This window comes from Simochromis diagramma, unplaced genomic scaffold, assembly GCF_900408965.1.
Source record: "Simochromis diagramma unplaced genomic scaffold, fSimDia1.1 OVJJ01000463.1, whole genome shotgun sequence".
In the NCBI taxonomy this organism is placed as follows: Eukaryota; Metazoa; Chordata; class Actinopteri; order Cichliformes; family Cichlidae; genus Simochromis; species Simochromis diagramma.
Window position 1 is genome coordinate 1,999,952 of NW_024386941.1, and position 17,375 is coordinate 2,017,326.

General features: G+C 39.8%; 1 protein-coding gene across 2 annotated transcripts; it reads left to right on the forward strand.

Moving 5' to 3' along the window:
• The first annotated feature begins 1,247 nt into the window (after window positions 1-1,247).
• tmem91 (transmembrane protein 91) lies at window positions 1,248-16,351 on the forward strand. Of its 2 annotated transcripts, XM_040037503.1 has the most exons (4): window positions 1,254-1,792; window positions 7,687-9,305; window positions 13,141-13,287; window positions 15,082-16,351. In XM_040037503.1, the coding sequence occupies exons 2-4, from the start codon at window positions 8,871-8,873 to the stop codon at window positions 15,235-15,237; spliced, it is 738 nt and encodes a 245-aa protein (XP_039893437.1). In that variant the 5' UTR covers window positions 1,254-1,792; window positions 7,687-8,870; the 3' UTR covers window positions 15,238-16,351. The 2 variants fall into 2 exon arrangements, with proteins under 2 accessions (XP_039893436.1, XP_039893437.1); XM_040037502.1 differs by lacking the exon at window positions 15,082-16,351 and having other exon boundaries at window positions 1,248-1,792; window positions 13,141-15,075.
• The last annotated feature ends 1,024 nt before the right edge of the window (window positions 16,352-17,375 follow it).

A 17,375-nucleotide genomic window follows, 5' to 3' on the forward strand; every position in this document is an offset into this window, starting at 1 on the left:
GCTTATTATCAATTAACATGATCAAAAGACACACTGGTTTCCAGTAGTAACTGTATGTATCTCCTTGCCTACCTTGCCTATCCTTAATCCTTATCTCTGCATATTTCAGCTAAAATAGAGCAGAAGATGGAGAAAGATGATGAGAGAAAACTAGAGAAGGAAGAGAGAAGGAATGGTGGAATAAAGGAAAAGCGGGAAAATAGAGCGAATGTGCGAGGATGTGCTCAGACTAAAGAGAGCATATTGATCTCTATTTCATGATGGACTGGACTGAGAGGATGCTTGTCACACTGACAGGCAAAGATAAACGAAGCATCAGATAGGCAGCATTGTGGCTATGCTGACTGCCTGGAAAGAACCAAAAAGCAAGAACAAAAACAACTAAAAGGTTAAACCGTTTCAGGGGGAGGGGGATTCGAGCTAAGAGCAGCGTACCTCATTAAATACTCAGCTTAAGCCCTGTGGATTTCATTGACTGCTAGTGTCCAGAAATGCATGAACTTTATCCTGCATGGCCTCCCCTGAAAAAGGCAGAATAGGCAAAAAGGCAAAATAAGCATGGCCCAAAGCAGGAATGTCTGTTTTTGCATCTTGAGACTATTTCTGACTGGAGATCTTAATGTGAGCTGGCCTGGGTGACTAAAGTGGGTCACAGGGTGAAGCCGACATTAAAGGACTGACACAAAGTGGAGTCATCCTTGCCGGAGGGCATCTCACTGCCTCCACTCTGGAATAGCACATATATAGATAGGCCTAAAGAAAGCAACTGCATAATAATCAACCGCCCTCTGGCTCCCCCTCCCTCAGTTTTTGTTCCCTCTCTGTTTTGATTGCTGCCTGTGTCCACTTTTGTGTTTGCTACATGCAGCAACATAAATGAGATTTTTCATCTCATACTTGCACCTTGCCTGCGGGTATTGTATTTTCAGCCTGTCCAGAATGCTCAAATCAAATGGCATCCCAAAGGACACATACATTTGTTTTGCTAAGGCTAACCTTAAACCTCCCCGCTAGATCCCTGGTCTTAACCCAAATCCTAATTCCAACCCAAAATCAAGTCTTGACCCTGGTAATCCTCTTAAAGAAGTAAGAAAAGGCAAATGTCCTCACTTTGCATGTGCACGTTTCTCTTACTAAGCTTAAGAGGGCCTGAGAGTAATTGAAACACATCAAATACAGGGTGAGGACCAACAGGCTTTAGGACCCAGTTTTTCCGCCATAATATGGTAGCAGAAGCGCTGAGAAAAGACAATAAGGAGAGGGAGAAGACAGAGGGGGTGGAGGAGCAGAAGAGAGAGAGAGATGCTTCAATGTGGAAAGTCAGAGAAAAGCTGAGTGTGGCAGAAGAAAGTTGACGTGGTGTAACTACAGCAAGGCCCTTCTTTTCTCCGTGAGAGGGGAGAGACTGAGCGGGTTACGATAGGAAATGTTGTATTGGGGAAACGGGAGCCTTTGACTAAGCATGCACGTTTACTGCTGCCAGGTTGCACAGGTGTATTAACGGCTACATCCACATGCATTCACAGCCGCATAGGAACCGCTGATGGGATACTGACAAGTTTGACTGTAACTCCGCGCACACGTCCCACTCCCACACAAACACGAGTGCTCGTATTTAGCTATACGCTGAAATGTACACGCTTTCTGCACCCTCCCACGTGAAAAGGCGAACAGAACAGCGCAAGATCCCTGTGTAACAGCATCCAGCCCTGTGGACTTGTTAAAACTGGGACACTGGATTCCACCGGGACTCACCTCGAGGACAGGACGGATCAGAGTTTCCGACGTTAAGGTGAGGAAATATTCAAAGAAAATTCCGGTGTTATTTACACTCAGCCCCCCTTTTTTAAAAGTCAGAGGATGAAAAGACAGAAAGCTGGATAGATAAAAACGGTCGAACCAGTAATAATATTATTAAATATTTATTATTAATTTATTTAGACGGTTTATGTTTGTCATGTACAGTATGTATGTAATTCTCTGAAGAACAGGCTGACAGTATTTCAACCACAGTGGGAGCTCGTTATATATATATATATATATATATATATATATATATATATATATATATATATATATATATATATATATATATATGTGCTCCATTGTTAACGTTTCTTTAGCCATTTATCGCTGTATAGCAAGCCTACTGTGCAGTATTGAGCACCGTAGCTCAGTCACGGAGACCATCTGATAAAAGCCACTTCCTTTTTGTTTTTTGTTTTTAATTTAGGTAGTACATCTAAAGCTCTTTCAGCCTTCAGCCAGCATCTGAATTGGCAGATCAGTTTAAGTGTTAAATGTAAAATGTCCGGTGGGAAACTGCTTAAAAAACCTAGCCCAAGTGCTTTCAAAAGACATGCAGGGTGTTCTGGGTTTTTTGTTTTTTGTTTTTTTGTTTGTCAGCAGTCCTAATTAAGAGCAGGTCTTTTCTCTGCGGGGGGTGGGTGGTGCACACACCATGCCCTCGGTCTGTGATGATGATGATAATGAAACTATGTAAGAAACCGTGCTGCTCATCTGCAAGAAACTAATTTTCTAATCAAGTCATTATTGCATTGCAACACACTGATTTATATTTGTTCCTCAAAGGCTTACATTAGCGCTTAATCATAAACATTCCAGCAAGTACAGCATGACAAGCCAAGTCCTGAAAGTTTTACTTTTTGTGAACCAGCTTTTTCTCTAAAGTTTTAAGGTGGATCCTGACAGAATTTTGTGACCACATTGAGATTAACACTAGTACACATACACCACACCACAGATAAAAATACAGGTGTACAGGTCATTACACTGAATGGTAAATGGTAAATGGTAAATGGCCTGAAGGACAGGCCATAAATATTATTTAATACTTTTATGCTGGTCTTACTGGCTGTTAGGTGTATACTTTAATTGTTGTCTATTACTACAATGTTTTGAGGTCCTTTATTGTATAAATTACGACATTTTTAACATTGTATTTAAAGCACAGGAATCTTAAATTAATGCGTTGGATTTCATTTTTGTTATTTTGCATCTTTAATAATAATAATAATAATGGATTGCATTTATATAGCGCTTTTCGGGACCCTCAAAGCGCTTTACAATACCACTATTCATTCACTCTCACATTCACACACTTTAGTAAGTGGTTTACAGCTGAAACTGCAGATTTGTTTAAAAATGTCTCTAATCGTCTCCCTGTAGTGCAGCGTTTCACTGTGTGTGTTTTCTAATGCTCTTTCATCAGATTTTCACGTTTTATTTTACATGACAAGTACCAAAATTACTGCAAATTACTAGCACACACTGTTTGATATGTAACTGCTCGGCAAGCACAAACAAGTAACATTATCTTAAATGGTGAAATGTTATTACACAGTAACATTAACATAAACCATTATTCATTTATTCATGTAGAAAGCATTTCCACAAACAACACAAACTATATACACATTTACCACAAATAGCAGCACATTGAGAAATATAGCGCATCTCTGTGGAATGTGTCCTATGATGCGTTCAGATTCATATTTCAGATGACTGACTACAACATACTACATATTCCGCAGAGATGCTGGAGCAATGTGCAACGTAGTACAGATGGGTAACTTCTCATTTCTTGGGCCTCACTGCACATGAGCACCAGCTGTGCGAGCAGTGCGTGTATGTGTGTGAAAAGAGACAATCTGACTATGGTGCAGCTGTGTACATGAACATGTGGGCTGGTTGGCATGGATTGCTTCAAAGGGTTTGTTTTTGTGTGTCTAAAAGGGCAAGGTGATGCAAGGTTGCAACGGACTGCAAAGTGTGTTTGTGAATGCATGTATTGTGAGGCAAACTAAATGACTGTGTGTGTCCGTGTGTGTGTGTTAGAGCAGGACATGCCATGGACCGATTAATGAGCTCACACTGTCATACACACATTCTGCGCAGGGGGTTTAAGTATTCCCAGTGTCTGGCATGACTGCACTCATTTGTTATTACAGAGTGATTCTGTGGAAATTATCTATCTTTTGCACTCTGAAATGACAGTTACATTTTTACTGGAAGGCACAGTAATGCTGGAATTATCCCATCCAGTTATTATCAAGCCAAGCAGAGGAACAGTACTGAAATGGCAAATTAGCCTCTGCTTCATTTATCCTGCAGTGAGCACTCCACTCCATGGTGAATGTGTTTCCATAGGAACATGGTGTTACTTTGAGCTTCATGTGCTGTGCGACGCTCTTGACGATCCTGCCTGTTTTTTTGCTTATCTTTTCTGTTCAGCTTCCTCTCCTCTCCTCAGTCATTCTGTACAGATCAAGGAAGAGCAAAAGGGAGAAAAAGAGTTTGGAAATGAAATCAATAGGGCCATTTAACCACCGCTTGCGTTTTCAGAATTTCATTTGGCGTATCTCAGAGCCTGCTCTGGCCTTATCAGCCTGACATCGCTGTTCTTCAGGATGCCTTTTTATTACAGTCTGCAAGCGTTTACAGCTCCAATTTCCTACAGCCACTATGCTATTTCTTTCCCATGAGTGTGTTCACTGTATCTGCATCTTGATCTGTATCGGATGAAATATTGCAGCCGTTACTTCCAGTGAGAATGTGAATGTATGCTGAGAGACAGCGAGTCAGTGTGTGTCAAAAAGACTGCAGAGTCGCTGAAAATCTGTGTAAGAGTCAGCAGCAACAGTTCTCTACTTTCACGACAGGGGTTTAAGGCAATATTTCACTTTAGTTGCATATTTCGATGTCTTAAGAACAAGCTGTCTTTTCATGTAGTAAGTGGAAATGCTACTCAAAGAGACACGTTTTAAGTTTAGTACAGTGGCTTTGCCAAAAGTATTGGCTGGATTATAAAAAAGGAACAGAGTCAGATCAAAGAAAAGGAAGAGGGATATGGAGGGAGCTGAGAAGATGCGTGCTTGTATATGTGTATGACAAAACACCAGACTAAAAGGACAGAGATAGGGAGAGAGAGAAGAGGGTCTCTTGTAAAAGTGGTGCCGGTGATATACGGCAGCGTCCTTGCAACCTTCCTTCTACCTGACTGGATGTTTTATGAGCGTTGCAGAATCAGAAAAGGAGGCAGGCTTATAATACAGCTGACAGAAGTCTTTTTATGGTGGATGGGCAGAGGTGGAGGAGGGAGGGAGAGGGTGTAATAAAGCTGAGTGCATCTCTCCTGGAATGAAGCTGCAGCAATTGGGAGGGGGCAGAAGGGAGAGGGGAGGCTGGTGAAGTGCTACAAATATTAGTGTTACATGAGCGTGTGTGCAAAATGCACCATATGTCCAGATGTGTGCGTATGTGTTAGGAGAGGAAGGCAGTTTGCACAGAGCTTTTGCTGACGTCACTCTGTTGAACAATCACTCAGCCTCCATAAGGCAGGCAGAAAATGGAGCCCTCAGCATACGCCAGCCCAAAGACACCCAATTAATCCATTTTTTTCCCCCTGTGTGGTGCGGTGAAGCGTGCAGTGAGTCACAGAATTGATCTTGAGCCTGTGAAGTAATATACCGTGCAGAATGAATACTTACTGATATTATGTTGTTTGTTGAAATGACACTTTGTTATTCTGCCGGGAATGAAAAGACTCTTAACACACAATACAAAGACTTTTTTTTTTTTTACATCGCTTCCTGCTTGTCACCTGACAGTAGCAAATCTTGACCATTTAATTATGATTGATTAATTTGAGATATTCTTACTTTAGAAAATTAAAAGTCAGTTTTACATGAGCTTAATTTCTCCATTTCAGACAACTAAACTAACAGTTTACATATTACATATTAAGTGATGATGATGTAGGGATATCAGATCATGCATTGCAGTCCACTGGATAAAGATCTCCAATGTCGCTAAAATGTGTGAACAGTTGAAAAACTTCAGAATCGCTTCTATTTCATCCAATTTCTCTTGGAAAAAAACAAGCTTACCTAAAGCCAGGGAATGTGATTTCCCACAAAATATAGTCAGCAGTAACTTAAAATATATGTTATTATATGTTATTTAAACCTGATTAACTGCTTGCTAATGCAAATATATAATCAGACAGTCACATGGAAGCAGCTCAGTGCATTTAACCATGTAATCACTTTCAAGAGTTCAAGTGTTATTGCCAAAGTTCAAACTGAGAATTAGAACAAGTGACATGAATGGTTGTCAGCATGGTTGCTGGTTTCAGATGGCTGGTCTGATTGTTTCCAAAACTGCTAATCTGGTGTGATTTTCCCATACAACTTCCTCAGTTTACAGATAATGATCCAAAAAAAGAAAAGAAAATGTCCAATGAGCAGCAGTTCTCAGGGTGACAATACCTTGTTTATGCCAGGGGTCAGAGGAGAATGGCCACATGGCTTCAAGCTGGTGGTGATGGTGTAATGGTGTGGGGGATATTTTCTTTGACCATTATGGGCCCATAGTACCAGCTGAGCATTGTTTTAATTGCACAACCTACCTGAGTTGTTGCTGACCATATCCATCCCTTTATGCCTACAACGTGCCCATCTTCTGCTGGCTGCTTCCAGTAGGATAAATTCCCATAGCACAAAATATCATCACCTCAAACCAACTCACTGGTTTCTTGAACATGACAATAACCTCACTGAACTCAAATGGCCTCTTCCCTGGGGGCTTCAGTTATCAGATCTCATTGCGATAGAGCACGTTTGGCATGTGGTAAAAAGGGAGATTCCCTTCATGGATGTTCAGCTTACAGATCTGAATCAGCAACTGTTTGATGTTATCATCTCAATACTGACTAAAATCTCTGATATTATTTCCAAAAAATAAAAATATAAAAATATTTCCTGCACCTTGTGACTTTATGCCAAGAAGATTTAAGACAGTTCTGAAGGCAAAGGTGGTTCCACCCAGTAATAGCAACTGAATGTAAGACAGAAATAGAAAATGGGAAGGAATAAGCAATCATTTCTCTGGAAATAGATGTTGAGAGGGTGGAGATTTCAAAAGCATGCAATGACATGTTAAAAAGGAATACTGGAAAGTTTGGTGTTTAAATAGACCAACATATCGGGACATGTTGTGTGTGAATGACGCAACACAGCTTGAGTTGTCTACCTGAACAAGCGCATAGGCTTGTTACACACTGCTACATTTTGATGAATTCACAATTTTTACATTGTGTAGCTGTATCAAAATACATAAATACAGTGACAGCAGCTGTGCCCCTCCATCAACAACAGTCGAAAGTGTCTAACTGATGTTTACATATTTATAATATTGACTAAATCTTTGGAAAAGTACTGGAAAGTTACCAGCTCAGGCTCCACAAATGGACCAGAACATTTCCTCAGCCATACCTGCTACAATTCATAAAAATACGGATATATACACAATATAAAAAATCCCTATGTAACCAACAGAAAGACTCTTTTTTTTTTTTTTACTAAGTGCATAAGGGAAAGGTTCATTTTCATAGGCAACCTTTCAAATCACGCTAATCCTCTGCTCTACTGGGAGCTTATTAAGTAAATCGATCAAGACGCACAGTCTCACAGTGAGATTCTTTTTTACTGGAGTCAAAAAAAGGGTTGATATATAATAAGAGTGCAGCTTTTTTTCTGTATGAAGTTATCTGCGCGCATGTGAATCAGGAGTTTAAGTAGCTTGAGCCCACAACCCTCGCAAACTAAATATGAGTAAAAGTGGAGAGTATAAATATTTTGTGTGACCTTGTTCTTCTCTTAACAGACATCAACGTCCTCACTGGCGATCTGGATAGAGAGATTCCTCGTCCTCATCTATCCTGAATGAAACCCTCTTAAGGTGGATGCTAAGCATTAAAATTGCATGTCCCAGTGGAGAGCTGCCATACCAAGTAGCCAACCCGCAGCAATAAATCAACACTAGAGGACTTTTATTTCTTCATTATCGCTTCCTGCAGCAACAACAAAGGAACAGGCATGTTCACAGGCCTGTTGACCTGCGGATGTGCTTCATAGGATTCTATTTTTGGAGCCTCATTGCTTTTACAGATTAACTGCCCTCAAATATGGCCCCAATCCGTTTGTTGCTCCACTAGTTTGACTGCTGCCGGAGGTTGTGTATATTCATGCTTCAGAACACCCCACTGTGTGACAGTTTAGTCATCTGAAGGGGCACTGCTTCTGTTTGAAAGCAGTTTGAGTCCACTTTTTTCACACTCTTGCAGAGGAACAAACACTTTGCTGTATGTAATGACAGCGGGAAAGACTTTTAAGTTATTCTTGTCAACTCCTAACTAATTGCCCTCTTTCATTGTGTAACTGAGGAAAGATTGACATCTGAAGCTTTTACACCGTTGCCAAGTCAGTGTGCTTAGATTAGTGCGTCATAATATTTTATTGAAAGAGTTTTTCAGTCACACTACAGTCACACTGAATTTCCATTGCACGTTGTTCTTATTAAACTGTCTAGCACTAATCGAGATCTTTCATCGTCAGATTCGAGATTTTCATAGTGCGTGAAAGCAAAAGTAGCTACCATTAGCAAATACGAACTGACGCGGCCATGTGAAATGGAAGACACAGGCCAAAGCCTGAACCATCAAGTCCTTAAAGAATTGTTTATGACATGTGAAGAGAGGACATTTTTGAATTATCCAACGTCACTCCAGCTGAACATTTCACAGGACAAAGCTACCACTGCTTGTTTCACTCTGACATAAATCTGGCATGCTTTGTTGGCCCCAGGGCCAAGCCCTATAACAAGAGAAAAATTAAAGAATAGGATTAAAGATGGATTATCACTGAAATACTAAAGCCAGCAAAGCAGCTGCCTTTGCATACTGTAAGCCCATTGGACTCTTCAGGGAGAAGCTCTGTTGACCGATTTGTAGATTGCATTTGGTTGTTGATGTGGTCACCTATTGGGTGGCTGGTATTAAAAAGGAAAGGATGGAGAATCTAGATGAGCTGGAGCACCCTCTTCTGGGAGAAAGTGCCAATAACAACTGGGGACCAGGGCCGGGGCTGGGACCTGGAACTGGACAGGCCCCAGGTGGGCTGTTCAAGGGAATCTTGGTTAAGTGTGAGGAGGACAGGGCCTACCCTCCATTAACATGGAGGGGCTATTGTGGACATCCCCCTGAGCTTCAGCAACAGCAGCTACTGGATCCTTGCTCCTTACCACGCACACTGGAGTCCTTTTACCCAGCAGCCCCCATTTGGGGCCATACAGATGCACTGCTCAACAAAGACTACTTGGAGACCACGTTTGTGGACATTCGGCCAGGTTCAACACTGGAGGGGAAGCTGCTGGCTGAGACGCAAGACTTCCACAGTGCATCCTACAGCATGGACGATGAGGATGACCTGCTCCCTGACTCTGATGTAAGCAGTGTTGGACAAGTTACTTTGAAAAAGTAATTAATTATAGTTACTAGTTACTTTTTCAAAAAAGTAACTGAGTTAGTAAATGAGTTACAAGATTCTAAAAGTAATTAATTACTTGAAAAGTAACTATTGCGTTACTTAAAAAAAATTTTTTTTTTTTTTTAACCCTCTGGGGTCCAGGGTATAATTGGCCATTTTTAACCACATTTCACCTTTAAAAACTATTTACTTTGCCTTGTTTGGTATCTTCGTTTTCAGCACAGCCTCACGTGTCTGAATTTACAGTTATGTTTTCATTTTGACATACTGTATTAACACAATTGCTCTAAAATCAGACAAAAAAACATAAAATCCGAGTAGAAAAAGTTATATTTTTTACTCTAACAACCACAAACATGTTTATGGATCATATTTCATAACTTTAAATGCAAATATAAATTGTCAATTTTAAAATCATATGCACAAGTTTTGCAGACAACAAAGTTATTTGCAGCCATTTACCTTTTAGCGTTTTTTATAACCATTTCAAACTATTTACATAACAGTCAGCTGTTCTGCATTCAACAGGATGCCACACAAATTATTTGTGCCACTCCAAATATTTCTGTCCACTATAAAGGAGAACATCACAGCCTGATACCTGCAGGTGTATCACTCCTACTGTTTTCATTGAGCATTGTTCTGACACACAACACAAAACTATCCACAACACTACACACTAACTACACAAGACGACACATTAACTACACACTCCAAACACGCCAAACGTCACAAATCTCTCACATCTCAAAACTCTCTCTCTCTCTCTCACCCTCACTCCTAAAACTTCCCCCTCTCCCTAAACAACAAAATGTCATGTTGCCACATCATTTTTGATTGGTCGGCATGGTGCATTTTTCCACCAACACGAAAGGGCAGGTTTTTTTTGTTTGTTTGTTTATCTTTGTCATAAGCAGAGAGTGCTCGCTGCGCTGTCCTTAGACAGTAAACGTGACGAAACTATTGAGGAAAAAACGCTGCGTATATATTGTTTATCATGACTCTGGTTTTACGTGGCCTATCAGCACAATTTAAAAACTGGTATATATCACCTTGTTGCTTTGTCATCTTGAAGTGGTCATGTGATTGGCTTAGCATGACTACTTTATTCTTCTTCAGTCAAACAGCTGCTTAAAGCTGCTGCTTAAAGCTGTAGCGTCCAGATTACTTACAGCTACTTCCGTGGAACTGATATAAATTGCGGTAAGCTTAAGACAGCTTCAACCATCTGTTTGTTGAAAAATAGTAACGCGACCGCACCGCATTTTCTTGTTAGTAACGGTAACGGCGTTATAACGATAGAAATAGTAATTAGTTAGATTACTCGTTACTGAAGAAAGTAATGCCGTTATTCCCATCACTGGATGTAAGACACTTAAAAATGTCTTCTCTTTCTTCTTTTGTACTGACAACAGAGCTTGTGCAACCGTACAGGAAATAAAAGCAGGTCAACAAATTTTCCTGCTATTGTTCAAACAGAGGATTCGGGAATATTTAGATAGGTCTGAAAGTAAGCATTAGTTTCTCAATTAGTCCTTTGTTTGTCTGTTAAGTTTCAAAAGTAACAAACCTGAAAGTTTGCATGTAGATGCCCATATTAGTTTTATCAAATCATTCTCATCCTCAGCTCAACCAGATCCTCTTCATTCCTGAAACATGCTACAGAAAAAGCAATGGAGCCTCATACTGTCAGTGCAGGTTCTGGAAACCAAAGAGGAACTTAAAATAGACATGCGAGCAAAGCAGCAATTGAATGCTTACTGTCAAAAAGCCAGATTACATAAAGCTGCTCTCCTGCTGCATAACAGGTAATGACACCATAGTGCTGATAGAAGATGCCAGTTCTATATCATAGACCAGCGGTCCCCAACCCCCGGGCCTCGGACCGGTACCGGTCCGTGAGTCGTTTGGTACCGGGCCGCGAGAGTTGAGGCTCAGGTGTGAAATGTATAGTTTTCAGGGTTTTTATCGGTTTTCAGCGTTATTTTGTTATCGTTTTTATTGTTTACTCGGTTTTCCTTGGTCTTTTCACGTGTGTTATGAATAAATCTTCTTTTTTTCGGTACCGGTACTAGTTTTATTTTGTTGTATTTATCCGCGACACCTTAAAGGCCGGTCCATGAAAATATTGTCGGGCATAAACCGGTCCGTGGCGCAAAAAAGGTTGGGGACCGCTGTCATAGACCACCGAGCAAAGCCCATCATGAAGTAAAATATAAATTAGCTACGAGATGCCAACAGCAGTCAACAAAATAATGCATACTCTAAATGTCACCAATAAATAATGTTAGTGTTTGTACTGTTTAGTCTCACATCAAGGTCAAGTAAAAGCTTTTTAAATAACTAGAACTAAAAGGCTAAGGGATGTTTAATGATTATTACTTTGATTAAGAATGCAAGTAAAAACACAAATACACAGTAGCACTACACACCGTTAAAATCGACAGCAGCTGGCTGCCACAAAGTTTAGGTAAGAGTTTGTTCCCCAAGGACAAAAGGAGAGCTTGTGTAAAATATTTTTTAAGCTCATTCTGAATGCTGGCAGTAGTGCAGTGATGCAGAGTCCTGGGCCTGTGGGAATAAAACCTTGCAGTGACCTTAAATCTGCACAAGACAACATCTTCTACTTTGCTTCACTTCAATTTTTTTTTTATAAAAGAACTTAAACTGACACATGAAACTCACTGATTGCTCCATGATCAACATTATGGAAAAATAAGTGTCCCATCCTGATTGATTTTACATGTGAGCACAGGCTTAAATTGATTTCCCTGCTTCTCATCAACACAAAAAGGATTTTATGTCTAGAAAAATACTTCCCAACTATAGAAAGATTTTTTTTGACCAATAGAACAGGCATAATAGAAATAGCCCTGTGATCCAAGCTTTAAATAAATTATCTTGTTTAGTAAAAAAAAAACCCCACTTTATGTCTATGTTTGCTGCTGGTTTACAGAACAGTTACTAAAATATAACAAAAGCCTTTTTTGGAATTGTACAACTGTTTCTTACACAAAGTAAAATGACCAAAGTGGTATGACAGGGTCATTGTGAGAGAGCAAGTCAGACTCAATATGCAGCTGTTTCAAAAAAGATGCATGAGTCATAAAGTGCCCCGCGGTCAGCAGAGCTAGTGCATATCCAGACTAACCCCATTCAATCACATTATCTTTCAGACACTAGCAAAGTTTTTAGTTGTTGTGGATGACTTGAATATAAGAGAAACAGCGTGTTTCACTTAATGTTGGAGTAGATCATCTTTGTATGTTTAAGACAACAAGCTGTATCTTTGTTAGATGGACACAAAGAGGTAGATTACAGAAATGACAAAAAAGCAAGGTTGTTTTTTACTTATGCACCTGTGCACTGGCACCTTGATGAAATAAACTGAAGGAAGTTGACAAGGCTGCAGCAGTACTGATCCATGAAATGGATCTTCAGAAATATGTATTCCTCTCTAGAAACAAAGTCTCAGTTTTTCTCTTAACCCACAAATTTTTATTGAGACTCATTTTGAAACAAACGTCTTTGAGTCAAAATGTTTTTTTTATTCACTTTACACACCGTCCTTGCACAGTACCTTACATTTGAAAAGTTTCAGTGTAATTTTCATTTGCAGGAAAATGAAATGAATGTAATACCTACTGCATTTTTGTGAAGGCTGAAATCTCACAGACAAATATCTGAAAATGTGCCCAAACAAAAACAAATCACCCTAAAAGTATTTCTTTATAATGTATGTTATCGCTTTCTATCCTGAACTCAACCTAAACGCACTCTGTTTGAATCCCAGGACTCATCCATCGATGATTTTAGTGATACAGACAGTGAGAACAACTTCCCTCTGATGATCCCTCAGGACTACCTGGGTCTGGCCTTTTTCTCCATGCTCTGCTGCTTCTGGCCCCTGGGCATCGCTGCCTTCTATCTTTCACAGAAGGTATACGAACACACACAAACACACAAACACACAGACACACCCTCAGTCCTGAGCAGACAAGATACAACTTGGCTCTATCGTTCACAGCTGAGGGTGAGTTTTTACCCTCTGCAGTATGTGTGGACGATCAACGAGTTCAGTTCTTTAGTGTTGTGCAAGTGAAGGATTTATGGAGGAGAGCTGTGACAAGGAGATTACACCTGCAGAATCACACTTCTGAAATAGTACAAAGCTGAGAACTTTAGATAAAACACTTAGATCACATCCGAATCACAGTTGTCTATAATATGGTCTCTGTTGGTATCATAACTCAGATTTCTTCACATTGATTTCTTGAAGACATAAGCTTCAAAAAAACCACTGACCTCTGTCCTTATGTATCTTTTTCATTATGTGTTGCTTAATTTAATGGGCATGCATATGTATTTACAACCTTTGCATCAAGCAATACATAGAGCCATGACCAAACTAAGAAGAAGAAATAATAGTATTCCTGTACTGGGGTTTTGTCTTTAAATCAATATTTACATAAATATTTCATTGCAGCGCATAAAAACTGCTCGTTGGAGCTCACTGGTTTAAACAGCATGCTAAGGGGCATGTACTGTGTTTTGCCTACATTTATTGAATAATAAAGTCACTCTTTCTACCATATGTATACTATAATATGTATAATGTCTGCCTTTCAGCAGGGCTATATCCAGTCCAGATGTATAGGGCAGAAATCTACCAGAATACCACATTAAAAAATGAATAAACTTAAAGTTAATATAACTGCAAATGTGCTGTTCTAAGCAAACTATACTATTCATACACAACTTTTTCCTATAAGTGTTCAGCATCTGCACACCACATATTTAATGACAATTTAATTAACAGATACAAAATGTAAACAGAAAAAAATTGAATCACTGGCGATCTGTCCGGGGTCTACCCTCCCTTCGAAGACTATTTCCAGGATTAAATGTGCTTATTATGTTAAACGGCACTTTTTAGAATCACATACATGCTCAATCATAATTTCTGACTCATTGTTGTGCATATCACTTTAATTTTGCTGTTATTGATTGATGTTAATGTGGAAATATTTAAATAAAGTACTGTGCGGTATTAAAGCGCCTAAGTAAATGTACAAGGCTGTCTTTCTACTCGTCCTATCCATGCGCTCATCTGGCCAACACCTCTGGCCCCTCACCACAGAGGAAACAGGATAAAATTATTAAATCTGATTATTCAGAAGTCAGATGACTGGTCACCCAAAAGTCAGAATTGCTAGAAAAAAAGAACTTATTAGCCACAGTTACTTATGGTAGTATTGAAATACCCCTTACACAAATATCTCTAGACTCCCTTATTTTATAAACTCATCCCTCCAGCAGTGCAGAGGAGAAAGAAATCCCATTAACACTTTTGCAAAGCTAACTGGCAGCATGCTGCAAAGGCCTTTTGATCAGATCAATGGCCTTCGTTAAGGTTTAATTAGAGTCATAACAAGAAACCTCAAGGTGATAGATTTCCAATATTGTTGAGTGCTGCCTAAAACAGGGGTCAGAGTCAAAGGCAAGGACTAGAGGGAGAGAGGAAGGAAGGAAGGAGGAGAAAATGATGAATGAGCTGCAATCGCTGGGTGTGATTTGGAGATGGAACATAATATGGGCTTAGCGTGAGATTGGAATGAGTGGAAGAGGAAAGTGTAGGCCAGGGAGGACATTGACAAATGATGATAAATGCTGTTCTCTCCTATTTTTTTCACTCTAATCTTTATCTCAGTGTCTCGTCTCCTCTTTTACTCAGACCAACAAGGCATCGGCTCAGGGGGATTTTCAGGGGGCCAACGCAGCGTCTCGCCAGGCTCTCTGGCTCTCGGTGCTCTCCATCGTGTTTGGAATCATAACGTACATCTGTGCCATCGCTGCGTTGATTTCTTACCTGTCCGCAAAACCACCATAAAAGCAACTCTTTGAAACGGACATGCATACAAAAGACTGACCTCTCACATATTTCATGAAGATCAACACATGCCAACATATCACCGTTAAATGTCAAATAATCACACTGTTTGTCTGTCGACTTGTCTGAAGTCACGTTTCATCTACACCAAGCTGAAAAGCTGCGACGCTGAAAACAGAAGCTGGGAGCTGGTGTGTCGTTTATAATCGCTTTGGGATTATAAAAAGAAAAATCAGCTCAAAGGATGTTCTGAGCACATGAAGAAAAATCATTGAAAAAGCAGTCTGTTACTCGTTTAGTGATTTGAAGACTTAAGTTACCTTCTGTTAAATCTGTGCTGTAGTTGTCATCATATGTGAAGCATTACTGAAGTAAAAAAAAAAAGAAAGAAGAAAAACAGAAATTCACATTTTTCCACAGCACTGTAGATATCAGCATTACAAACAATGGATGAATAATAAGAAGCAGTGGGGATATGTGTCATTGTCTGCCTGGGAGGAGCTAAGTGGAGGGCAGTGTACGATTAGATGGAGTCTGCAGATTTATGAGAGGTCACAGCAAGGACGTGGCAGCAGATAAATCCCGATGGACTTCACTGTGGGAGGGCCTGAGCCAGCACTGTCACTTGAGGGGTGAAAGCTGGTGATGATGTTTTAAAACATACGATGAGCCAGAAGCAATAGTCCTTTGGAGAACCCAGAGTTCCTTGCTGACGGGAGGGAAATGCTGCACGTGAACATCGATAAGCTCATCCTGGTTTCACACTGCTTCAGTCACTGTTTACTGACAGAAAGGACTGCCTCTGCTTTGTTTATACCAACTGAATCATTATCTTCATGTTGAAATACACAAAACACTAAATAACTAACGCACAGAGTGTAGTTGCTGGTATAAGAAAATACGTTCACGACTTTTAAAATTAAATGCAAAACTCGGAGGTAGAAAATGGACTCAAGATATAGACATTAAATGTTATCCTCTATATATACACAGGGTTAAGAAATCATAACATATACAGCGGAGGAAAGAGCTGGAAAAAGTGCCAAAAATACAGAAGAAACTCTGAGGATGATCCTTTTATCAGCTATTCCATTATTAGAAGCAGCCAGGCTGTTCACACCATGCTCCTTAAATATAGATTCTGCTATTTTCTCCACCAAAAATAGAACTGACATCTTCAGGAGCTTGCTTCTTGCAGTATGACTGACTTTAAAAAAAAAAAGTCTACTCAAAACTTCTGTTCAAAAACACACAAATGCTTTATTTAAATGGGCCAAGAAAAGTTGCAAAAATTGTGATGCATGTTTCAATAACATCCCAGGTTTGGTCATAAGAAAACCCTGCATGGTGAGCTTGTTGGTTTCCTGCTGCAAACTTTGTTTCCTTCAATTGGACCAACATTGTTGCAAAATTGACTGGATTGACTGGAAAAAGCTCTGAGCCTTTAACTACATAGGAAATGGGGGGTATCCAAGTAAATATAAAGAATTGACTAAGGTGGAAGCTGACATTTTCTATTTAGATAAATAGTTTTATAGAGCACACAGCTCAAGTACATATAAAATACTATGTTTGCTGCAATCCCAGTGTTGTTTCAAAGCTGGTAATAGATCACTTTTAACAGATTTTAGTAGACAAACCTCTGGTATCTCCGTGTCTTGCCCTTGTCAGCTCTCTCATTGTCGGTGCGCTGTGATTCAGCTGTGCACTGACAATCCTGAACTACCGTCTGTCTCCACTGTACTTTCATTTTAATAGAAGAAAAACAAATCACACTTTGTTGTTACAGCTGAGTTACGTCAATTATTGATTTATATGGAGGCATTTCACGTGGATTGCTCCGAACGATGAGGCTGTCGTGCGACAGGCTCTGCTCAGGTTCGTCTCGCTTTGTGTCACTCGTACAGATAATAAGCGGACTCTGAACGTGTGAGTCAGTAAAGTTCAAAGGTTGCAGCAAATGGGATTTATTACTACAAAAAATATTCAGGGCTTTTCTTTTCCCCAGGTCACATCCTTGTATTAAATGTATATATTAAAGTGAAAGAAAATCAGCAAATCCCAATAAATGCACTTGTTTGACATTCACCTTTCCTCCTTTCATTTCTGATCTCTCACAAATGTACTCATACAAGCCT

Coding starts and splice junctions, on each gene's coding strand:
- tmem91 (XM_040037502.1), top strand. CDS start 8,871: ATGGAGAATCTAGATGAGCTGGAGCACCCTCTTCTGGGAGAAAGTGCC. Junction 9,306..13,140: donor ACCTGCTCCCTGACTCTGAT/GTAAGCAGTGTT, acceptor TTTGAATCCCAG/GACTCATCCATCGATGATTT.